The 25073-nt window shown below is 45.1% G+C and overlaps 1 protein-coding gene across 2 annotated transcripts in view; it reads right to left on the reverse strand.

Annotated features, from left to right (window-relative positions):
- Positions 1-24784, reverse strand: part of Pde4dip (phosphodiesterase 4D interacting protein) — a 199746-nt gene extending 174962 nt beyond the window's left edge. The window contains exon 1 of one of the 2 annotated variants that reach the window (XM_076574651.1): positions 24406-24784. In XM_076574651.1, coding sequence (XP_076430766.1) covers positions 24406-24593 — 188 coding nt within the window. In that variant the 5' untranslated portion in view covers positions 24594-24784. Of the gene's footprint in view, positions 1-2211; positions 2611-24405 lie in introns of those variants that run through there. The other variant, XM_076574649.1, reaches the window with a different exon arrangement.
- Positions 24785-25073: the final 289 nt, after the last annotated feature.

The following is a 25073-nucleotide window of genomic DNA, read 5'->3' on the forward strand; positions in this document are numbered from 1 at the left end:
GAGCACACATGCACAGAGGACATGGACAAAACGTTTATGGCGACATCATCTTACTAGGCCCAAACCTGATGATAGTCCCCAGATAAACTGGTATGTTAACACACAACAGAATCTTAGTTAAAAGAAAGAATAAACCAACCACAACTGTACGTGTGAGCATTGAAGAATTCCGAAAGCGTAAGTGAAAAAAAGCTACATGGATGCTTGTCAGGTCTACTTCAGTTTACCTGAAGTTTAAAACCAGGTGAAACTAAGCTATGGTGCTAAGGTCTGGGTAACCATAACCTAGGAGTCATAAGTAAGACCGACTTCATAAGCACAGGATGGTTGCCCATCTGTGTGCCCATCACATTTATACACTCAGTTTGTGACTTGTGAGACTTTGACACAATTACTTTGTGTGTATGTGTGTGCATAACTGGGTGTGTGTGAATGCACATATATGTGTATGTCAGAAGACAGTCTGAGGTGTCATTACTCAGGTGCTATACACACACACACACACACACACACACACACACACACACACACACACACCCCTATTGAGACCAGATCTTTTACTAGTCTGTAACTTGCACCAAAGCACCTGGTTACTTTTTTTTTTTTTAAAATGGAGGCTCTGGGAAAAGATCCCAGGTCCCCAACTTTGCAAGGCAGGTACTTTCTTATTGGCTCTCAGAGTTATCTCCCAAACCCCACAATTCCTATTTTTTTAAGATGTGAAAAGCACTAATAGATGGCAACAGTCCCTGACACACTCGCTCTCCTCTCCATCAGGTACTCCTCTGGGGCCAGCAGTCTCCCTGGATCGGTAGCGTAGCCCATGTTTGAAGGGTGCTTCCTGCCCTGGAACCACACCTTGCCTCTTTGGAACTTGCTGTGTCCATTGTTGTTCTGCCCTTTTAGGAGGTTCTAAACTCATCTAATCCCCCTACCACCAACTGCTCTTCAGATCTTTGATTGTGATGGCATACCCTCCCTCTCTCCAGACTTAAGAGCCCCAGGTCCCTTGGCCAGCCCTCAAAGCACAGCTTTGAGCCCCACCCTGTCTCTTGACTGCACTTCTTTTTAAAATTCCGGGGAGCCCCGAACAGATCACCGTTTTCTAGGAGAAGAGACAAAAAAGTAGGATTGACCCTTCACGCCGAGAGAGCTCACTTCCTCCATCAGTGTACTCTGGGTGCAATTTGTCCTTCCTTCGAAATTCACAGTAAACTGTTCACTCTGTTGAGCTGAACAATCAACCAAAAACCCCATTTTTTGTATAATTACTATCGAACCCCAATTTGCTTTCCGTGTTTGTAGTCTTCACCGTCTCAGAACACTCACTTGGCCCCACGCCAGTCCCCCAAAGCTAAATTCTGGTGATGAAGAGCCTATCTGGAATATAGTCTTCACACACCCAGAGATCTCCCTCAATCTCAAAAAAACAAACAAAACCCAAAACAAACAAACACACACAAAAAAAAAAAAACCCGAAAAGCAAACAAACAAAAAACCACACACAGAAATGAAATCTTTGTCTCAATACAGGGCCTCTAGTCTTTATCAGTCACTTGAAGGAGCTCCATTTTAAGGAATATTTAGAGAATGGTGGGATGGAGCACCAGGAGAAAACAGAAAATTCCACAACCATCTCTGCAACCTGAGCTACCCCAGACCCGCCCTGGCCTCGGCCTGGCCAGTGGAGGTTGCCCAGAGCCTCTTCCTTCCCTCTCCCACAGTGAGCTCTGACCAGAGGCTCAGGAGCTGAGCATTGCTGGCCCCTATGGGTTGCTGGCATGTGGCTGGGGCAGGGTGAGGTAGAGGTGGAAAACGTGGCAGGGTGAGAACGAACCTGACACGTGAAAAGTACCGGAAACTAAAGGTGTCCTGGGGGAAGCCTACTGGAGTCTCTCCAGTCTCTAGAGAAAAAAAAAAAAAAAAAAACCCTTCCAACCCAGGAAAAGACAAGCTGACACACATGGCTCCAGAAAAACTTCCAGGCAACCCGGGGCGGTTTTGACGTCAGGAGTAGGTGAAAAGGAGAGTCACCGAGCTAGGGACACGCCAGAGAGCAGAGCGCATGTGGAGGGAGGCCGGGAGAGGTGGGCTGGGAACCAGGGAGGCGATCGGGGAGCGCCCAGAGGCCTCTAACGGTGAGGGACGGCAGGGGGAGGGAACAGGGCAGGGACCCCAAGTCACAGGCGGCGAGGGAGAAGCCGCTTCTACCTGGCCCAGGTCTGCTCCATGATCCAGGCGATCTCCTCGCTCTCGGGGCGCAGCTCACCCGGGAGTGGCCACAGCCCGGGAAGATACCAAACCTTGCCCAGGAGTCTCCAGCGCAAAAAGCCTGAGACTCTTCCTCCTCCCCAGCTCCTCTTGGCGCCGGCGAAGGAACGAGGTCTGCTCTCTGTTTTTTGGAGAGAGAGAGCAGATCGGCCGCGGCCGCACCCTCAGCTAACGGTGCGCTGGGCACAAGGCAGGGACTGTTCTCGGGAGGTGGCTGGACGCTGCTGCTGCTGCTGCTGCTGCCGAGCCCAGGCCTCGGGCACACTCGCTCCCAGGCTGAGACGCGACTGGCTGGCACGAGCTGATCCGCACCAGCTGAGCTGTCAACCGCGGGTGAGCGGAGGCGGGGCTCCCTGCAGCCCAGGACCCGCCCAGGTGACACGCCGCGGTACACACCCTCCGACCTCCACCGCCTCCCTCGCAGGCTCAGAGGAATGATGGCCTCAGAAGTGGCCCTCGATGACCCTCGTCCTACTACTCTCCGTCCCTCGCTCATCCCGGTGAGAGGCTTTGGCTAAAACCAGCCAACTGCAAGGGAGCACCTTGGAGAGGTGGTCTTCCCCTGCGCCTGCGTCGCCCACCCACAGGTAACCTCCGAGCCAGAGATGGAGTCTGGGAAGGATGCGATCCAACTGAATGCAGGTGTGCCTACTAAAGCGTCGTGGAGCACAAGGTGATTTTCTGAGAGATGTGACCCGTTTTAGCTTCACCAGTCATCCACGGACAGAAACTTCCTCAGGAGGCACCCTCCTCACCAAACCTTGCAGTCTTATTAGCTGCCCCCATCTCAATCAGCTCCCCCCACCCCCGTTTTTTCACTATTCTGCCTCGTTTCTTTTTAGTTCCCACAGCAACCGGGCGCTACCAGAAGCTCCTAGAAGGCAGGGGGCTTCTGAGCATCCCAAAATGCTCCGAACGCCTCAAGAGACTTAAGAGTGGCCTCCAGGACTCTCTCTACCGTGGCTGCTCTGAGATCACACCGAACGGCTTTCCTTCCAAGGAGGGGGCTGCCCAGACCCTGTGCATCTACGTGTGTACCGACGTCTAAACAAGACAGACATGCTGTGATTAGAGGGCTTGCTGCCCGCCGCTCCCTTTTAACTCTGAAATAAACCTTTTTATTAAGTCACATGATTACTGTTATCATTAGCTTTACTGCTGGCCTTTTAATTTTCAGAAAGCTTTAGCGTGCCTATATTTGGTGATATCAATTTAGTTAGATTTGTTCGAGGATGGCACCTTTGAGAACCAGAAGGCTCGACCCTGCCCAGGCTCTGCCCAGGCCGCTGCCATGACCCGGAGCTATGCTCTCCAAATTTCTGAAGATAGACCAACAAGGCTTTTCTAGAAGGGATCCATTTTTCCCGGAAGTCTTGCAGTTACACTCGGGGAGAGACCTGGCACATGTGAGCGCTGGCGGGATGGCGAAGAGCCTGCACTGACTGTGGCAGAAAATTGTCCAGTTTCTTGGATTAGTTCTAATCACCCATAGGAAGCCCGGAGGGCCGGACAGAATAACGGACACTGGGGTCTAGAAGAGTGGTTTGAAAATGCCCTAGTCTAGAATCTCCCAACCCCAGCCCTCAGTTTGCAGCTAAAAGCACACTGCTCTTGAGATTAGAGAATCCTGTCTCCCCTTAGGTTCATTTAAAATGTTACCAGGAGAGAACAACATTAAGGTCCCGTTTGACACTAGGCAAGACCCACAAGCCACCTGTCTTGAAAAGAATCTACTGTTGCCTTGGGGGAGGGGCAGGGAGCTCAGGTTTCCATCCCGCATACCAAAGTTGATGCTATATTTAGTTGTGTCTGAAATCAAATTATGGGCTGTTGAGTTGTGGAGAGAGATTCTGTCTACAGCCTAGGACAGGCGCTGCTTCAGAAGACATAGGCGCTAACTAGGTGAACTGTGGCCTCCCGGAAGGCAGACTGAAAAACAGGCTTGGGTATTTTTGAAATAACTCTTCTGTTTAAAAATTTATAACGTATTTATTGCAGACCATTAAGAAGTTACAGAAAACTACGTGGAAAATAAAATAACTCTTAATACCTAGTGATAATCAATGTTTAAAGCTTATGGAATCGCTTCCTGGTCTTTTAAAAGTGGACTTCTTAATGCAAATATAAGCTCACCTACACCCATAAATGCATTTGTGAGGAAGGAAATTTATTTGATGTCTAAAAACTTTCCTATGTATGGTTAAAAACAATTTCTTCTTAAATTTCAAAAGAAAAACACTTGTCTAAATAGCACAAATCTAGCACAAATGCTTAAGTTTCTCTAGGTTTCTTTTAGTCATGTTTGGTTGGTACATATTTATATAGCTATAATTACAGCTTAGATCTGTGTAGTCAATCTCCCCTTTCCACTTGTTATGTATTTGTTCATGTTTTTGGGTAGTGCTCATATTTATACTCTAATGATTATACTATGTTTTAATATATGCTTTAATAGAAAGCCAGCCTACTTAATAATATTTTTGACTAGGTATGCCATTTCTAACATCAGTGTCAGATAGTACTTCAGTGAGCATCTCTTCTGCCTTTATTCTTTAATTATGTTGTGTTTTGAATGTACGATTCTTACGTGGGAACGTAATGAGTGGGCCTAAGAAATAAGGACTTCAGGGAGGAATTACGCTATGAGTGTTTTATTCTCAAGAATGGGACTGATGTTCTTATAAAAAGAGGGTGAAGAAAGTACCCTGGTCTCTTTTGTGCTCCGTCTCTCTCACCATGTCAGGATATAGCCTGTGTCCCGTCAGAAGGATGTAGAAGGACCTTCCTGACAGCAGAGAACAAGTCCTCACCACACATCGAATCTTCTGGCACCTTCATCTTAACTGAGCCAGCCTCCAGAACGGTGAAAAACACAGTTCTATCATTCATAAATAATATAGTCTGAGGTGTTCTGTTATAGCAACAGGAACAGACTAAGACAAATTATTTTTTGAGATAATTAAATCATAATACTGTTAGGGTAAAATGACCCTAATTTTATCATCTTACATGTAGTTCAATAGCAGTAAGGTTTATCATTAATTTTATATAATAGAGAAATAACATGATAGTTATAAGATATTTGGGGAATCTGTTACTACTTAGTATATAATCTCATGTCATCTCATTTTCCTTTACACTTATTACAATACTAGTTAGTAAGTTCCTATATCATATGCTTATTTGGGAAGCATTATCCAGTCTATGTGAAATCCTCCTGAGGTGAGTCACTGTGTATCAGTCATCTTTCGGCTGAAACGGTGCAGCTTAGCACAGACCCCAGGGCTCTGATGTTTGCAGACCTTCCTTTCACACTCAGGGACCTGTACTTGAATGGTAGATGGGTTGGCCGTGAGTTGTCTGCCCAACAGTTCTCTTGTTCCAGGACCCAAACGGAAGCAGCAGCATCTGCCTAAGGAATGTTCTTCTCCTGGCAATGTGCAACAGAGAGAGAGTTAAGTGACACTCAGGATGTCCCTTAGGTCTCTGCTCAGAACTGGCACACTGTTCCTTCTACGATATTCCACAAAATAAGACAGATGAGAGTCCAAAATCACCAGTGGGAAAACCCCACAGTCTATGCACAGAGTACAGGAGTGGAGGGAAGGTATTTGTGTGCTACTGTGGGATGGTCTTTCTGTACGCTGTGAATATGTGTTGCTACCATTGGTTAATAATGAAGCTGCTCTGGCCTATGGCAAGACAGGTTATAGCCAGGCAGGAAATCCAAGAAAAGATACAGGGAGAAGGAGGGCAGAGTCAGAGCAGACACCCTGTAACAAGATGCCAGTAGACTGGTAATGCCACGGCCATGTTAATTTAAGATATCAGAGTTAGCTAGCAATAAGTCTGGGCCATAGACCAAGCTTTGTAATTAATATTAAGCCTTTGAGTGTTTCTTTGGGACTGAGCGGCTGCAGGACACAGGAAAACTTCAGGCAAAAGTATGGCTATAATATATCCTGCCAGTCACTATATGTAGTATTCCCACAATTTTTGTCAAATTTTTCCCTCAGAGATACATACTAGCTTTTACCATTCTTCACCCCCATTTAAAATTAACTGTGGAATTTAGTAAATGAAACATCACTTGCCTTTTGGCCTTTGACATATGAGAGGCACTCATCATTTCTAAGTAGAATGTAGATGCTAAGAATCAGAATATAATTAGCCTTAGCTGTTTTCCACTGCTGTATTAATATTGAAAGAACAATTGTGCTGAGCCAAGGTTTCCACCAACCTAGGTCTCTGAGGATTGTAATGATTGGAGCCTCTCTGTCCACCTACATTGAAAAAAGGTAAAAATACATTACAGAAATTAAGCTCTTGAGGGGCTGGAGTTGACTCCAGGGTTAAGAGCACTTTTTCCTCTTACAGAGGATCCAAGTTCAGTTCCTAGCATCCACATGGCAGCTCACAACAGTCAGTAGCTCTAGTCCCAGGGGGTCGAACACCCTCTTCTGACCTCCAAAAGTGCATGTACTGCACAGACCTATATGTAGGCAATACACTCATGCACATAACATAACAAAATAAATAAATCTAAAATGTTTTAAATAAATTTTTATAAATAAATATTTAAGTCCCTGAGATTTGGGGACTTTCTCTGCAGCATAGCCTGGCCTATTCATGTCACTCCCATTCTGAGACTGAGATCATTTTATCAGTTTTGCCCACGATCTTTATTAAAAATCTGCTCCAAGTTTTCTGTATTAGAACAGAGGTCAACTGAGTTGATGATGCTGATCAATCCAACCAGGTATGTTCTTTTCTCCTGAGTATGCAGCTTAGCTCCTAATTGGTCAGCTGATTGGATTGATTTTCAGCCTCTCCAATCATGTCCAAGCATCCAGCGGTATCTTCCATTCCCTTCAGTTCTGTATTAATTCTGCTTTTCTTCCCTCCATCTTGACTTTGTGTGAAGGGGATCTTGATGTGGATGACTGTGTGGCTTAAATGTAATAATAATAATAATAATAATAATAATAATAATAGCTATGTCTAACATATTGTATTGGATTTTCTTCTAAGCTAGCTTCTCTTACAGATACAATAACTTTATGGGCAGACTCTAGTCAGCTCTTTTTTTTTTTTTATAAATATTAATGTGGAGTATGGGGAGATAGAGCATATTGCCTAATAGCAAGGTTCATAGTTGAGGGCTGAAACCATGTTTAGTTTTAGAATGTCATATCTGCTCATTATGCGTGACACTTCCCAGATATGGCCACCTCACATTTTCTGCACACTTAGATGAGAGGACAATACCGCTAAGTATCTGTCACTTCATTGATCAGTGTGGTTCATTCGACTGACTTGATCAGTCAACAGATATCTTCCTTGTCCCTCACAGAGCCCTGCCCATCTCCCTAACTCTGAGTTAAGATAAATATCCTTTCAGGACAGAGTGAATTGTCCTAAGATCAAGGACATAGTTTCTTGGATACTTTCCCCATCGGGAGATAGACTATAACTATATATTTTTTACTCTTTAACTTGTATTAGCTTGAGGAACTTACTTGACTAATAGAATTCTGGTAAGACATCTATCTGCCAAGCCTAGGTCAATAAGAGGCCTCCCAGATAAGAAATCAAACTCCTGTGAAGATAAACAGTGATGCCCCAAGACTATGAATAGAGCTGAGACTTTGTGAAACCTAAGAACCGGTAGCTCCCACTGAAATGCCATCACTTGGCAAAACCAAACAATCACCCGTGTGGCCGTGACCGGGGTATACCTGTCCTCTGAACCATACTAGAATTATTGATCCCCCAAACCATGATATAAGAAAACACTTACTGTGTTCAGCTTATAAATTTGAGAGTAGTTGACTATATAGCAATAAGTAATTGGAATAAACTTGCTATCTAGAAGGAAAGAAACAATGACAAGATAAAAAGTCTGTGTGTATTCCGCACACACAGAGTTTTAGCCCTAACCATTCCTATAAAGCTAGTTGGTTGGATCTGCGGATGTGAAACCTGCATTTATAGAGAGACAAGTACATATGAACTTTCACATGGGGAAAAAAAAAAAACTCTTTTAGTGGAGTTGATAAGTTCAAGGCTGCTACGTGTTTTTATTTATTTATTTATTTATTTATTTATTTATTTATTTATTTATTTATTTATTTATGTTTTTTGAGACAGGGTTTCTCTGTGTAGCTTTGCGCCTTTCCTGGATCTCGCTCTGTAGATCAGGCTGGTCTCGAACTCACAAAGATGTGCCTGGCTCTGCCTCCCGAGTGCTGGGATTAAAGGCGTGTGTCACCACCGCCTGGCTGCTACATGTTTTATTAGCCCCAGGGAGGACCTAATGGGGAGAACTGTGGCCTGGATGGAGGTACCTGGTTACCCAAGTACCGTGGAGAGAAATGGTTGGCTTTGCAGGACTGGAAAGGACTGCCCTGCAGCAGTAGCTGAAGCAGGCCTGGGTGGAGGGTGTGTGCTCAGAAGAGGCAGAGCAGGTGAAGGAGCAGCTGTGCCTCAGAGCGACCCAGCTCGGGGCCAGGAGCAGTTTACAAAAATGAAAAACAACCTTGGGGATTAAAGAGAGAGGGGCCTTTAAAGGGACTTTTATTTTCCATAAAAGAAGTGGCAGTTTGGAGGTAGCTAATGTTGATGGGACTTAGAGTTATTCCCACAACTTTATACAATTCAAGGACAATTAAGTCACCTAAGTTCATTCAATTTAATGCGAGTTCAACCACAGCATAGCATGTGTTACACACTGGGTGTGTGATAGAAAGCTGGTGTGGAAAGCCACACACGAATTCCTTCAGTCATACCACAGATCTGACTATCTGCAGAGCTACAATACACAAAGAACAGGAGGAAAGCCCTTAATTAAATTAGACTTCTTTACAGAAGACAACCTCGCCAGGCAGTGGTGGCACACGCCTTTAATCACTCAAGAGGATATTTATAAATTTAAGAACTGGTCATTCTAGAAAGTTCCAGGCAAGCCAGAGCTACAGAGTGAGACCCTGTCTCAAAAAGCAAAAACAAAACGATAAATAAATAAGCAAATAAGCACCCCAAGAGGAATTTCTCAAGGGAAATTAGAAAAATAATTCCTCAAATGTGTTATGGACACATGGTATCCACTCTGTGCTCCACTACCCAAATGAAGAAATGTAAGGAGACCTAACAGAATTCTAGAGAAAAAAAGAAAGTGTTTTATTTTGAATCTTAAACATCTCCCAAGGCCAGTGTATTGGTGGCTGGACCCTCAGCGTGGCTCTATGGAGAAGGGGTGGCATTTCTAAAAGATGAGGCCTGGGGAGAGGTCTTCCAATCACAGCCTTCGGCATGGGCTCAAAGGGGATTCTAGAGTGTTAGTCTTTTTTTTAATTAAAAATTATTTATTATTTGTATGTTTTGCCTGCATGTCTACATGTATGTGACCACATGTGTGCAGTGACTGCAGAGGCCGGACAAGGGCATTGGATCTCCTGGAATTGGCGTAACAGAAAAAAAAGAAGGCAGCACATGAGTAGGCACCAAGGATAAATACAATTTAAAAACGATCACAAATTTAATATTGACAATCCATGGCTTTTATTCAAAATGTGTTAGTCTTAATTGCTCCACATTTATCGAAACAGCACATTTTATCCTAGAAATTGGCACAATCATCAGCCAAACTTTTGTTGTTGTTTTTGTTTTCTGTTTTGTGAGACAGGTTCTCTTTGTGTAGCTCTGCCTGTCCTGGAACTCACTCTGTAGACCAGGCTGGCCTCGAACTCAGGAATTTGCCTGTCTCTGCCTCCTGAGTACTGGGATTAAAGGTATGCGCCATCACACCTGGCTTTTTTTTTTTTTTTAATTAAAAAAAGGGGTGTGGTTGGACAAAGTTTGTTTTCCCCAGTAGAAGGAAAATTCTCCCCATCCTCTCCTGGGGAATGACAGAGGGTCCCACTCACCTGGAAGGGCGGGGCAGCACAGCCAAAGTCACACGGCCACCAGGACCAGTGGCTCTGTAGACCAGCCCTGTTTACAGTCTTTATATTTTGTGAAATAGGGTTAACGACAATAAATAGTTGTTTTGCAAGAACAAGATCGTCTATAGTGAATATTTAATTCATTGCCTGGTGTGTTTTAAAATTCAATAAATCATGGCCTTTTTTAAAATTGATGTTTACATACCACACAGGATTCACTGACTCTAAAAGAGCAGTTACGAATTAATTCCAGTTCTGCTACAAACTGCTCCCTAGGCCTAGGCCAATGATCCCAAATTTCCATTTATCAGCTTCCTGCCTTATCATAAGACAAAGCTCTGAAATTGAATAAGCAGGTTCCCTAACTTCCTTCTCCCTGTGTGTGTGTGTGTGTGTGTATGTATGCACATATGTATTCATAACCACCCCCTTCATTGGCTAGCCTTGTCTGTCAGCTGTAACAAAAACCTCAACGAAGGAAATTATGAACAAGCTTCAGACAGCTGGTGGTAATTTACTCCAGAAACCCCCGCCCATCCTTTCAACACCCACTGTTTATGTGCATCTGATGTCGGAGGAAGGGAAATCATGCAAGAAATGCGGTCTGTAAATTTCTCAGAGGGGCTTTGGAACAGTGAGAAAAGATTTGTGTAAATTCTGTGTAATTCTCCTTGCTTTGAGCATAGATAATAAGCCTTAAAAATTGTGCAGACTGATATCATGGTCAATAAATCCATTCTGGAAACAGAAACAGTACTGACATAAATAAATTCCTAAGGAGCTTCCAAGCATTCTTGACAATCCACCATCACTAAAACCCAAGTCATTTTCTAGGATCCAGTAAGCTTCTCTAGGACCAGACACCAACCAATCCAGGCTAGCTTGGAACCCATAAGGAGGAGAAGAAGGAATGCCAAACCCTCGTTGAAAGCTCAGACTGGATTCTTGAATTATGAAAGAGTTTGCTAAGAACAATATAGTCATATCCACCCATGGTCCTTGCCTTTGAATGTAGCCATCTACTACCTTACCTGTAAAGACGGACAGATGACAGACAGACCGGAAGGAAGAAGGAGGTAAGGAGGAAGGGAGGAAGGGAGGAAGGGAAGGAAGAAGGGAGGGAGGGAAGGAGAAAGGGAGGATGGGAAGGAAGATACAAACATACATTCATTCATACATATGCAACCTAACTTTGGTTTTTAAAAATATTTCCATTTTCCAGGCGGTGGTGGCGCATGCCTTTAATCCCAATGCTTGGGAGGCAGAGGCAGGCTGATCTCTGTGAGTTCAAAGCCAGTCTGGTCTACAAAGAGAGTTCCAGGACAGCCACAGCTACATGGAGAGACCCTATCTTGAAAAGTAAAGGGCAAGAGAAAAAAAAAATATATATCTCCATTCACAATTTTCTCTACTTCTGAGAAGAGTTGCAAAATAGCACAATGAAGTCTTATAAATCTTTACTTGATTAACCATTCATTAACTGTTTTCCATAATGTTTCCCCTCTTCACACATACACAGACAATTATTACTGTCATCCAGATGAATCATTTGAAAGTATAATGCAGACTCTTCACTACTAAAGATTTCAGTATTTCTTATGACTAATTAAAATTATTAAATGGCTGTGATTGCACCCTTTCCTCTCGGGCCAGCTTTGTCCCCATTAAACAGAATGTTTTGCTCATCTGAAGTCTCTGAAGCCAAGTTCTTGACAACTAGCTGTCAGTAGGCACCCCTAACTGGTACTTGGCTCACATCTGCATAATGAAGAGGGCTCATCAAACAGTCACTCTCAAGACAAAGGCGAAGCCCACAACAAAGGCAAATTCTCTCTTCCACACTTAGAACCATTGGAAGCCAATTTCTTGGCAGTTTAAAACAGCTGGGGCTCCCCCCACCCCCTTCTTTCAGCTGGCAGGGGTTCAAAAACATCAAGAAGCAGCCCCAGAATGCTCTACACAATCAAGTAAGTTCTAATGAGAAAAATCTCACACCCTGCATGCAATTTTCCCCGTCTTCATGTTATCACTAATACTACTGTACTTCGTAACAAGCTTTTGGCACTTCTAACGTAAAGAGGAACAAAACTCTAAGAGTCATTTATCCTGGATATGAGGGGATTCCATTCATACCATCAGTCCGATAAAGCAAAATCCATTAAGTGATATTTTAATGCAATATTTTAGAAAACAAAACGAATGTTAAAATTATGATGGTTGGGAAGACGGTTAAGTTGGCATAGTGCCTGCTACGCATGACCTGAGTTCAAACCCCAGCACACACTAAGAGTTTCTGCCTCAGAAAACGAAGTGGAGGACTCCTGGGGACACGCGTGTGCACTCAAGGGCTCATGCCTGCATGCACACATTTCTATGATGAAGTAGAATCTGGGAGGAAGGACCTTCCTTCCTCCCAGCCATGGCCTTCGTTATTCATTCCTACACAGCGTGCCAAGATGCATGGTTAGATGGCAAACCCCTAGACGCGTCCCTTGTGGTGCTCTCTTGCGCCAGGCTCCCCCGACCTTGTTAGCCACCGCTCTCAGCCTGTGTATTGTGAACCACCAGGCAGCAGATGGCCCCTTGCAGATTCCATAAGGTAAAAGCAACGGTGCTGGAAAGAGATAGATCAGTGGGTCATGGCTCTTGCACGCAAGCCTGATGGCTTGAGTTCGGTCCCCGGGAACCACATAAAGATGAAAGGAGAGAACTCACTCTGGGTACGCCCACTTTTCTGAGGCCCAACTCAGAAAGGTGTAACTGTTCCTTTTTCCTCTGTCTTTTTCTTTCCGATGCTGGTCAGAGCCTAAGTATGCTTTTAAACTCCCGGACTGACCCTGGGGGATTCCTCCCTCTTCTTCCGCTCCCCGTCTCCTTGTGGCTGTCTGCCACCCAGCGGCTGACCTCTGTGCTGCAACGTGGCTCTTGTTCCCTCTCCTTTCTCCTCCTCCCTTCCAGGCAGCTGGAGACAGACGGCTTGCCTATCCTAAGGTGCTCCTTTTCAACTCTGTCTTCTGTTTGAGTCCATTCTTGTTTTATTTTATTAAAGGGACTGAGGACACTGCAGAGGAAACCCTAGTTTCCCAGGGATCATGTGGTGGCTCCACTGGGACTCCTTAATCTTCCTGGTGACACATTTCCTAACTTTTAATTCTTGGCAGAAAAAAACAAACAAACAAACAAACAAACAAGGAGCCCATTCCTGGACCCTTAGACGGCATCACTGTGACCTCCACATACGTGCTGGGACACCTCCCACAATAATTTTAAAAGCAGCTATGAGACAACGCCAGTCAGTGTGGCCTACTTTTCAGTTTCAAATCTCACCTGCAAGCCGCTGTGATCTCTAAGGCCCTGGGGAGATGGTAGAACAGGGGAGGGGGTGGGAGAGGTGGGGGAGAAGAAGGGAGATCAGTTACTACTGCACAGGCGGCCACTAAAGTAACCAGATGTGGACGTTTTGTTGTTGTTGTTTTGGACTTGTTGTTTGCTGTGTTTTGAGACAACATCTCATATATATGAAAAAGGCTCACGCTGGTCTCAAACTCCTGACCTTTCGGCTTCCACCTCCCCAAGTGCCACCACTCTTGGCTCTAGAATGCCATTGTTCACGATCCTGTCTTTTAAACACACACACACACACACACACACACACACACACACACACACACACACACACACACGGTACGCTTCAAGAATTTGTCTGTACAACTCAAAAAGACAAATCTATCTCACCTTGACTCTTCTGTCACGTGACCAGAAGCAGCCATGGTCCCTTCATGCTTTATGCAGGCTGTAGAGACTTCTAGCTGATTAGAACACTTCCACCCTGGAGCCTCTCCGCTGGTAACAGCTGCTCCTCCAAGGGACCTGGATGCTGTGACAATGAAAGCCACCCACAAGTGACCCCTGCTGGCAGAATCTATATCGCCACTACAGCTTGGTGGGTGTACTGATTTGACCCTGACCAGTCCCCACAGTTTCACTATTTTTTACGTTCTCACACTTCACCTGCTGTATATGTTTTTGCTCCCTGCCACACCTCTATAGGCATTTTGCTTACCCCTTAGTGGGGGCATCATGGGCCTGACTTCCTGACTCCTTACCAATGTCTGGTTCATAGGGTCAGCATTTCTCTGGTCTTGTGTTTAGTTCTTTTACCTTTGTGGGTTTGTTTTGAGACATGATCTCACATTGTAGCCTTGGATGTCCTGGAAGTGGCTATGTAGACCACTTAGCCTTGAACTTGTGGCGATCCTCCTGTGCTACTCCTGAGTTCTGGAATTGTAGACAAGCACCACCATGCCTGGTCCTTGTACCATTTCTCATCTACCCTCTGGGTAGGGCACTGGAATCACAGCTCCAAAGCTTAGCTTAATGACGTGGGCCCCTGGCCACGTGCCTGGCCAGCCCTTCACCAGTTCTGCTTTCGGTTTGCTTTTACTGATGTATGTACAGCCAGGAGCTCATTCAATTGATACCAGGGCCAGGCTCTTCAGTCCAGTTTTCAAGGATCGAGTCTCTTCTGATCTCTCTGACTGCCAGTTCTGTCTGAGAGAGAGTGGAGCACTCCATTGGGAGAATGATGTAAAGGAACAAGCTGTGCCGAGGCCATTGAGACAGGAAGGAGATGAGATACACAAAAGCCACGAAAACCTCTGGGGTTTTTTGGAGACAGAACTGAGCAAGTACAGCCAGCCGGTGCTATGATTCTGTTTTGCTTTGAAGGGTTTTTCTTGTTTGTTTGTTGATTGTGTTGAATTTTCGTGTTTGTTTTGTTTTTTTGAGACAGGGTCTTACTGTGTAACCCTGACAGGCCTGGAGCTCACTATGTAGCCTGGGCTGGCTTTGAACTCACAGAGATCCTCCCACTTCCGCCTCTTTAGTACTGGGATTAAAAGCATACACCAGCACACCTTGCCTAACTATTCTGAGGATAAAAAACCTCCCAAATCCCAGCACTTGGGAGGCAGAGCCAGGCGGATCGCTGTGAGTTCGAGGCCAGCCTGGGCTACCAAGTGAGCTCCAGGAAAGGCGCAAAACTACACAGAGAAACCCTGTCTCGAAAAAAACCAAAAAAAAAAAAAAAAAAAAAACTGTAAGGGATTCACACACTGTAGTGCAGTCCCCAGCCTCAGCTCTGGCTCTGTATGTTTCTAGAGTCACCCCAGCTTCAGTCCAAAGGAAGGAAGGCATCCTGCTGCTCCTCTGATTTTCAGGAGCTCAAGCAATGGGTGTGGTCTTGATCAGGCAGCCTCTAAAATGGTCCAGGATGGTTGCTGTTGATCAAAGTTGTGTTTGGTTACCCTTGAGTCTGAGGTGAATCAATGACTGCTAAAGAGCAGAGAAAAGTAGACGTGCTGGGATGCCACGTTCAAGGCTAGTCATTTCAGCTGGGGCTCATCTTGAACATGCTGACTTTCGTTCTCTTAGATAACTATGCTAGGGGAGACAAGCTACCACGATGTAGGCATACATACATATGGCGAGCACAGAAACTCAGTCTCTCAGACCTGGAGGGACCGAAGCCTGTAACCATCCCAAGAGGTGATGTTTGCATACCCAGGACGGGAATCTGTCAGATCCTGTCAAGTTTTGAGATGACTATGGCCACAAACAGAATCCCTCCCCTGGCTCCTGGCTAAGCTGCTCAGATTCCTGACTCTTAGAACAGTGGTTCTCAACCTTCCTGATGCAGTGACCCTTTAATACAGTACCTCATGTTGTGGGGACCCCAGCCATAAAATTAGTTTCATTGCTATGTCAGAACTGTAATTTTGCTACTGGTATGAATTATAATGTAAATATCTGTTATTCAGGATACCTGATGTGTTATTCCTGTGAAAGGGTCATTCCACTGTGGGGGGTCGTGACCCACAGGTTGAGAACCACTGCCTTAGAGGCTGTGAGATGCTAAATGTTCATAGTTTTTAACTATTAAGTTTGGGGCTGGTTTGCTATGTAGTCATGGCAAACTAATTTAACTAAATATAACATTAACCTTTCTGTCTGTCCAAGGTCATGCTGCAGATGCAGAGGCCACCCCTGTCCACAAAGAGGCTATTATTCTCTTCAGTAAAGAAGGACAGAGAAGTGAGAGCAGTTATTTAAGGATGCACAATAACACCTCAATCTATGGCTGTAGCAGTTCCTTTTCTCTTGCTGCAGTAAAACACCATGACCAAGGCAACTTAAAGAAGCGTTTATTTGGGCTTAGGGTTCTGTGGGGGGTAGCAAAGCAGAGGCATAGAGGCTGGAGCAGGAGGCTGAGACCTTACCTCTTGAACTGCAAGCAGGATGCAGAGATGTAGATGCAAGGCCACATCTCCTAGACCTCCCCCGGCCCCCGCCCCCAAAGCACCACTAATTGGAAACCAAGTGTCCAAATGCCGGAGTGTATGGGAACAATCTCCTTCACACCGCCACAATGGTGATGAAGAACGAACAGAACAGTGATCGCTCAGGCTCATCCTATCACTCTGCATATGTTACAGTTATGTAGCTTGGTCCTCTCGTGGGATTCCTAACCGTGGGAGCAGGGGCTGTCTCTGACTCCGTGGCTGACTTTTGGGGAACTCTACTCATCACACTGGGTTGCCTGGCCCAGACTTAATATACAGTAAGGTGCTTAGTCTTACTGCAGCTTGATACGCCATGTTTTGTTGATATCCATGGGAGGCCTGCCCTGTCCTGAACAGAAATGGAGGAGGAGTGGATTGGGGGTGGAGACAAAGGAGGGTGAAGGGGAGGGGTTGGGAGGAGAGGAGGGAGGGGCAACTGCGGTTCGGATGTAAACTTAATTAATTAATTAATTAATTTTAAAAAGATCATTCTATAGTCTGTGCCTCCTATGCACGTTGCCTGCAAATGTTTTTAACTATCACCAAGGACATTTTAAATTAGAAAATACATGAAGTTCATGAAGACCTTTCTTGTTGAAAACACAATAAAGCTATATGTTTTAGTTGCAGGATTTCACTGCAGAGTAACAGAGCCAAAGGCGTCACAGCGTGAACTATAATGGAGACAACATGGATGCTGTGGTGGTTTGAATGATAATGGCCCCTGTGGGCTCATATGTTTGGTACTTGGCCCCCAGTTGGTTGGACTGTTTAGAAAGGCTTAGGAGGTGTGGCCTCGTTGGAGGGAATGTGTCACTGGGGGTGGGCTTTGAGATTTAAAAGACTCCTTCATTTCAACATCTAACCCTCGGGGACCATCAGCCCAATGAACTCCTTCGTTGATAAGCTGTCCTGGCCCTCGTGCTTTGTCACTAATCGAGATGCTGAGACGGGAGGTAGTTTCTGCTTGCTGGCTGGGGTAGCTGCTCCATGTCAACATTTCTCCCGTTGGGTCACCTTCTGCCGGTTTGTGTTGGAAAGTAGATGTGTGGCGGGTGAGGACACAAGGTGGGCGAAATTCTGAATGCATGTGCCTATTGTTCTGCACAGCAGGCCCCGCTCATTTTGTGTCTTTGTTGTCTGAAAAGTGTCTCAGAGTCTCCTTTGAAATTTGCAGTTCATTCATTTTTATTAACATGAATATGGAGTGCTCTGATGCTTTTTGATATATTCTCCGTTGTGTCCACGCCCACTTCCTTTTTTTTTTAAAACAAGTCATTCAATTCTCTGTGATGACCTTCATGGGTTTTGTGGTACGAATTAGAAAATAAGTCTTCAGAAGGTCAGATTTTGTAATACAGTTTATTGTTTTAAAGCCAGTAACCTATTCAAATGTATGCTGACTTGAAGACAGGTCATTTTTGTCTAAGTTCTAGCAAAGGATTTTACAGTTGGTTTTTTATTGACTTGTGCACGGTTCTGTTTTGATATATTTTTTAAAGGAAATATAGACTTAGTGGCATTGCAAAGAAAATGTTTTTAAACACAGACAAATGAAATAATTACTGTAAATGTGCAGGATATAGACATTTAGTGCACCTGCATGTTAAACATGAAGTCTGCTGCTTTACAGCTATGACCTTGTCAAACTGCTTAACTTTTGATATACAGTTCGGGAGAATAATTAGTATCATTCTTGCAGGGTCATAGAGAGGACTGAATGCTCATAAAGTGCATAGCATAGAACCTGGCATGCCACAGGTACTCGAAAACATTGTGTATGGAGATTGGAGAGATGGTTCAGTGGTCAAGAGGACTTGCTGCTCTTCCAGGGGACCCAAGTTCAGTTCTCAGCACCCACATCATGCCTCACAGCCATCTGTAACTCTAGCTCTAGGGGATTCCATGTCATCTTTTGACCTCCTTGGGTGCACGTGGTGGACATGTGTCCATGCAGGGAAAATACTACTCATACACACAAAATAAATAACCTTTTTGTTCTGTTTTTAGAGACAGGGTTTCTCTGTGTAGCTCTGGCTGTCCTGGAATGTGTTCTCTAGACCAGGCTGGCCTCGAACTCACAAAGATCCATCTGCCTCTGCCTCCCTAGTGCTGGGATTAAGGCATGCACCACTGGCACCTAGCAATAAATAACTCTTTACAAAACTAAAACACTGTTGATAATACAAATTATTAAAAGCTAATGGTGATGACGGCTGCGCTGCTTGCCATGGGTACCGATGCAGTCATTACAGGAGTTTGTTTAGAATCTGTGAGGTTGAGCATGGATCAATATCTGAAACTGCTCTGGCAAATAAGCCTCAGAAAACAAGTGATTTGAAGGGATTGGAGTGTCACCTGGAGACACCTTCCCTTTGTCTGCTACTGCCCTCCTACCATGAACACCATCACCACTTGGTCGCCAGGTGCAGCCTTCTAGGCAGATGCTCTGATATTACAAAGGGTCCTCACCAGTTGTTCTGGCTAGCTTTATGCTAGTTTGACACAAGCTAGAGCCACCTGGAAGGAGGGAACCTCAACTGAGAAAATGCCTCTACAAGACTGGACATTTTCTTAGTAAATGGTGAGGGTGGGCACAGCCTACTGTGGGTGGTACCACACTGGACTGGTGGTTCTAGGTGCTATAAGAAAGCAGGCTGAGTGAGCCATGTGGAGCAAGCCAGTAGTAGGCAGCTGTCCTCCATGGCCTCTGCCTCAGCTCCTGCCTCCAGGTTCCTTCCCTGTTTGAGTTCCTGTCCTGATTGTTATTAATGATGAACTGGGATATAGAACAGTAAGCGTAGCGAATGTCTCTCACCAGGTTGCCGTTGGTCATGGTGTTTTGTCACAGCCATAGAAACCCCGACTAGCAATCTGAATGGCACTTTATTTTTGTTCCATCCTCTGCCCTGACCCCAGAAGAAACAGGAATTAGGCCTCAGCTAGGGCTAAATTAAAGAAACAAACAAACAAAAACAAAACAAACAAACAAAAACACCAGAGGCATCAAGCATCATTTCATCTAAATACTCCAACAATGGAGTTGTTTCTCTCCATCCCTTGGTTTTTCTACTATGTTAATTTTGCTTTCCATATCTTGAAAGAAGCCAGTTACCTGCCAGAAGGCCCAGGCCTACTTTCTTCACATGCTCACATGTGTCAGAAGCACCATTGTCTCTTCCAGGACCCCCCCACCCCCACCCCACCAAAGAATCTTATTTTGGACTTCCTGCAGGTGCCAAAATCTGTGGAGCTTAAGCCTCATCCACAGAAATGGCTTCGTATCTGCTGGTAACCTGCACGTGCCATCCTGAACACCTTCCCATCACTTGCTGGCCTGCACCACTAATACAAGTGAAGTACAACTGGCTTTCACTCTGTACCCGGTTTCATTTGCATTGTTTTTAGTGGCACATTGCTCTGCTTTGGGATCTCTTTGACCTACAGTGAGCAGAACCTGCAGGTCAGGGGTCAAGTGCACTTGTTTCCACCACCTCTCTTATTTCTTCTGCTCAGCTGATCCGTGAGTGCCTCCAATCCTAACTGAGAAATCCTTAAATCTATCCCTTTCCCCATATTCTCACCACCACAGCCTGAGCTTGGACCCTCATGGCCTCTGCCATGAATTTCTTTCAATAGCCTTTTGATGATTCCATCTCTTCGCTTAGCCTATCTGGACCCATCTCCCATTTCTGTGATTCATACAAAAAGTAGGTCAGACCCTATTTCAACACTCACCACAATGCCCAAGTGTCTGCACAGGAGGAAAAATGTAAGCAGTCTCAGTTCCTTGGCCTGAGCAAGAGATCACAAACTTCCCTCAATGTTTTTTTAGAAATGAAACAGTTTACTTAATGCGGAGGTTCTGTCGCCCAGCCTGAAAAGTCTAGGGTGCGTCTAAAGAGTGCTGAGGCTGAGGCCACTATCTAAAAGAGGCTGGCTGCACTGGCCAGGAGTGGAGTCTCTGTGTCAGCTCTTTAAGTCTCCCCTAGATGGTTCCAACACACAGGTAAGATGGAAAACTGATGATTTACAGAATGGGTAGAGAGACACTTCTGCTTTCAGAAAGCATGAAATAACAAGGTCTGCTGTGGTTTTATTCTGAAATGTCTCTCCTCCAGGCTCATGGTTTGAGGCTTATTTCTCAATCCATAGTGCTATTTGGAGGCCGGGGGCAGGGGCAATTAGCTCTAGAAGGTGGGGCCTGGTTAGTGGAGGCAGGTTAGGCAGGCAGCTTTTTGAAGGTAGTTCCTATCCCCTGCTTCCAGCCACTCTCTGCTTCCACGGAAATGCCTCCACTGTTGCAGGCTGGGTCCCATTGCTGGGACTGCCCACCATAACACACTGCAACCCTCTGGATGAACCAGAGTGAATCTTTTCTCCAATCCGTTGTTTCTATCAAGTGTTTTCTCTCAGTGACACAAAAGTGACCAATTCAGGGTCTGGATCCATTCTCCCTAATTTCTGATAGAAATTACTAAAGTGTTGGACAAAAAAATATATGAAATGATGATTTCCAGGTATACAAATTGAACAACCTAGGACAACATCACCAAAGAATGAGACAGGTCAGTTGGTGTCTTAAGATGAGGTTAAAGAGATTTTTGTAAACTCCATCATCAGAATCACTTTTGATATCCCAAAACATTACAAATTATGAATAAAACAAGTGTACATAACTAATAGCTCCAAGCATTTCCCGTTGAAGATTCACCAGCTGGAGTCCAATGGCTCTGGTCTCTGTTCATACTCTTTCCAAAATCTGTACAACCAGGTGCCCTGTGTTGCCAGAATAATTACAGCAAGAAGGCAATCACTGGCTGCTGCTTTTTTGGTCTTGAACTCCTCAGCCTCCTGAGCTCAAGGAAATAAATCTCCAGCCTTGTGTAATATGTTCTAGCACAGAATGAAACACAGACTAAGAACCTTGTCATTTGTAATTTAATCTTTATAGTTAGCACCAACTGATTCAGAGAAGAAATGTGTAGACATGAGAGAGACTCAAGGATTCCCAAACTTCTTAGTGTTCTATTGCTATGGAGAGACACCATGACTATGGCAACTCTTATAAGGAAACATTTAATTGGGGCTGGCTTACAGTTCAGAGGTTTAGTCCATTATTGTCTTGATGGGAAGCATGGCAGCATGCAGGCAGACATAGTGCTGGAGAAGTAGCTGAGAGTTCTACTTCTGGATCAGCAGGCAGCAGGAAGAGAGTGAGACACTGGGCCTGGCTTGAGCATCTGAGACCTCAAAGCCCACCCCCCAGTGACACACTTCCCCCAACAAGTCCACACCTCCTGATAGTGCCACTCCCTATGAGCCTATTTGGGGTCCATTTTCATTTAAGCCACTACACCAAATAAAATAGACTATAACCTGGCTAAAAGTGTTTACTTACTAAAGATGTGGGGGGGGGGTGAGGGTGGGGAGGCATACAGAAGGAAGAGAGTGAGAGTCAATGGACATTTACTCTTCAGGTAAAAAATAACTCCTTTGTGTCCTTGATACTCTGGAGCTCTCAATTTTTTTCTTAAAAAATTAAAATCCACTGACTAACTGCTCCTGCTCTTACTTCAAATATTACGAACAAATGTAACAAATATGCCACAAGACTTCCCTGAACTAACAAAAGAGAACTGGGTTCCCACATATATTAAAAAAATCCCTATTATAAATTAATAGTTTGCTATTAAAGGTTCAGGTAGTAGTTACGAGGGTTCATCCACTTGAGAAACAGTGAAGTTGAAGGCAGAATTTGGACACACTTTCTAAGTAAGGACATTGCTGTACAGCCTCATGGGGCGCAGTCAGCCAGCTTTCCCGGAAGAGATTCCCTTTATTTATTTTTTTTTCTTTCTCCATCTTTCTGGTCCAGCATTTGTTTCCTGCTATACTGTTAACAACTGTAGTTTAGAGCTGAGACTCTCGAGGTTCCAGCCAATGCCATCACTGCTCAATCAACAGCACAAGCTGAACATGGGTAGCAGAGCTGCTTTCTGACGTGTATAAGCTGAGAATTAGGAAAATCATGCTCAAAGCACCCCCCCACACACACACACACACTTCTGACACACCAATAGCCATTAAGCTGCTGCTCTCACAGCTGGTACAGAAAGTATGCTACCACGTCTTTGAACATGTGCATTTTGTTTTAGCTTTTTCTTGATTCTTATTTGAAATTGCAGTTACTTACTTTTTAGTTAGCACACACAATGATGGGCTACTTAAGATTTCAACTTATCTATCTATCATCTATCTATCTATCTATCTATCTATCTATCTATCTATCTATCTATCTATCTATCTGGAGGTATGTTTTTGAGACAAAATTGTGCAGTGCACCCCAGGCTGACTTTAAGCTCACTACACATACGTGAAGAGCAGGGTGTGGGGCCACAAACCTATATTATCAGTTGAGGCAACTGGGGAGGCCGAGGAAGGAGGATCATGAAGTTGAGGCCAGCCTGGGCTACATAAGAAGGCCCTACTACAAAGCCTTACTGCCATAATTTAAAGAATCATGGGTTAGCCCTACAAATTTGTTTTTGTCAATGACAGTGAGAAAGATCACCCCTCCATGATGAGTGTTTATTTCTTTCCAGAGAAAAAAATCAGCTATTATATAGATTGGTAAGAAGCTTTGAAATTGTAGAGACATGCATATATGAATATACAGACATTTTTGGTCAAAGCACACTCACATTTTAAAAACATAATTGCATTTGGGCTTGTTTCATTTTGTATAAAAATGCATGTTTATTGCTTCATTCTTTCATTTCCAATAATTTATTATGTGTTTCTTAATAGAAATATGATCCTTTTAGCTACTGTATAATTGGATGCAGAATGACTACATTTTCTTGCATAAACAAGGGTAGTATGATGAATAAAACGTTCCTTTGAATAGACTCCCCTTTCTAGTTCACAAATCTAGCAGACTTTGGAACATGCAACACAAATCCAGCAACTCTTCAGCCTAAAGGTCAAATCTCTTTTAATCCAAATCCCAACTCCACTCATGGGAAACTGAAGCCTAAAGGTGAAGTGATTTTTTATTATTATTATTATTATTATTATTATTATTATTATTATTATTAAGATCCCAATTAGTTTAAGGCCAAATAAGAACATGAAACCACCATTGCTTTTTGGTTTGAGTGAAGTACCAGCTTCCCACGAGGAGGAAAAAGTACTAAATATTCTATGACAAAGACATGCTTACTTAATAAACGGCAGCCGTACAATCTGTCCCTGACAGATTTTCAATTTGCTGTTGCTGCATGAAGAACACGAGGCCTAATCTACCGGGTGTGTTCTAGGCCAGAGCCGAGGAAGGGTCTGGGTTCAGATGGAGCTAGCTGGCCCAGAGTATTCAGCTGACAGGCCCAGGCTGGGCTCCAGCGCTACAGAGGAGGAAAAGGCCAAGATGGGGTCTCTGCGAACGCCCCTAAGGTTTCCGTCCTGGCATAGCTTCTGAGTCATCTCTTTTGGCTCAGCCCAGCAGGCGTTGCCTCCTACCTCACCTGCACCAGCACAGATCAAGCAAAGACCTAGAGAGACCTAGATTCCCATGCTTTCTCCTGGGCATCAGCACCACACGGTTCTTCCTGCTCTACCCAGCCCTGTCTTTTGCTGATTTCGTTTGCTCCTGGGAACCCCCATCTCTTGCGTGCCCGCCTAACCTTACCCAGCAATTGTCACTGGGCGACAACCTCCTGAGAGTGCTGTTCACCTACCAGGATCCCAGCCCTGTCCCGCTTATCACGGCGCACCAGCACCCCTGCACACCAGCACCCCTACACCGCAGCTTCCCCCGGCTCCAGCGGCAGGAGCTGCCCATGCCTCACCTCATCCAGGGTGCTGCCGAGGCTGCCTCCTCCTCCTCTGCCGCCGCCGCCCAGCTCCCGGCCCGCTCTGGGGGTCGTCGCTCCCGGCTAGGGGGCTGCCACGGGGCCTGGCGAGGTGCGTGGTGAGCCCAGCACGGCGGCGGCGGCGGCGCATGGTGGCAGATGGACTCGTTGTCCGTGTGCTTCATGGGTCCCAGGCTTGGGCACTGCGCCCTAACTATGGTTTCTGCTTGGTTTCCCTTGGTTTCCCTGGCTGCCCAGGAGCATCCTTCCGGCGGCGTGGATGAGCATCCACTCCAGATGCTGCGGCTGTGGCGGAGACGCGGCCAGGTTCGGCCTCCCGCGAGGCTGCCTGTCAATTGCTCCGCCCAGACGATTTGGTCCCTGCGCTACAGACGCTAGCTGCCCTGCGTCCTCCAGCATCTCTCCATCTGAGACCTCAGCCTGGCAGTCTTGTCATTTCCAGACCTCACTACTGCCTCTTCGTTCTATGCACTCCAATGTCACCTTCCCCAGTTTCTAAACTTAAAGAAGTCCCTAATGGGCGAGATGGCCCAGGGGGTAAGGGCACTTGCTGCTAAACCCTATGATGTGAACCCACATGATAGGTGAGAACTGACATCCTCAAGCTATCCTCTGACCTATATATGTATACACCCCCCCACACA

The sequence above is a fragment of the Peromyscus maniculatus genome, chromosome 6 (assembly GCF_049852395.1).
Source record: "Peromyscus maniculatus bairdii isolate BWxNUB_F1_BW_parent chromosome 6, HU_Pman_BW_mat_3.1, whole genome shotgun sequence".
NCBI lineage: Eukaryota > Metazoa > Chordata > Mammalia > Rodentia > Cricetidae > Peromyscus > Peromyscus maniculatus.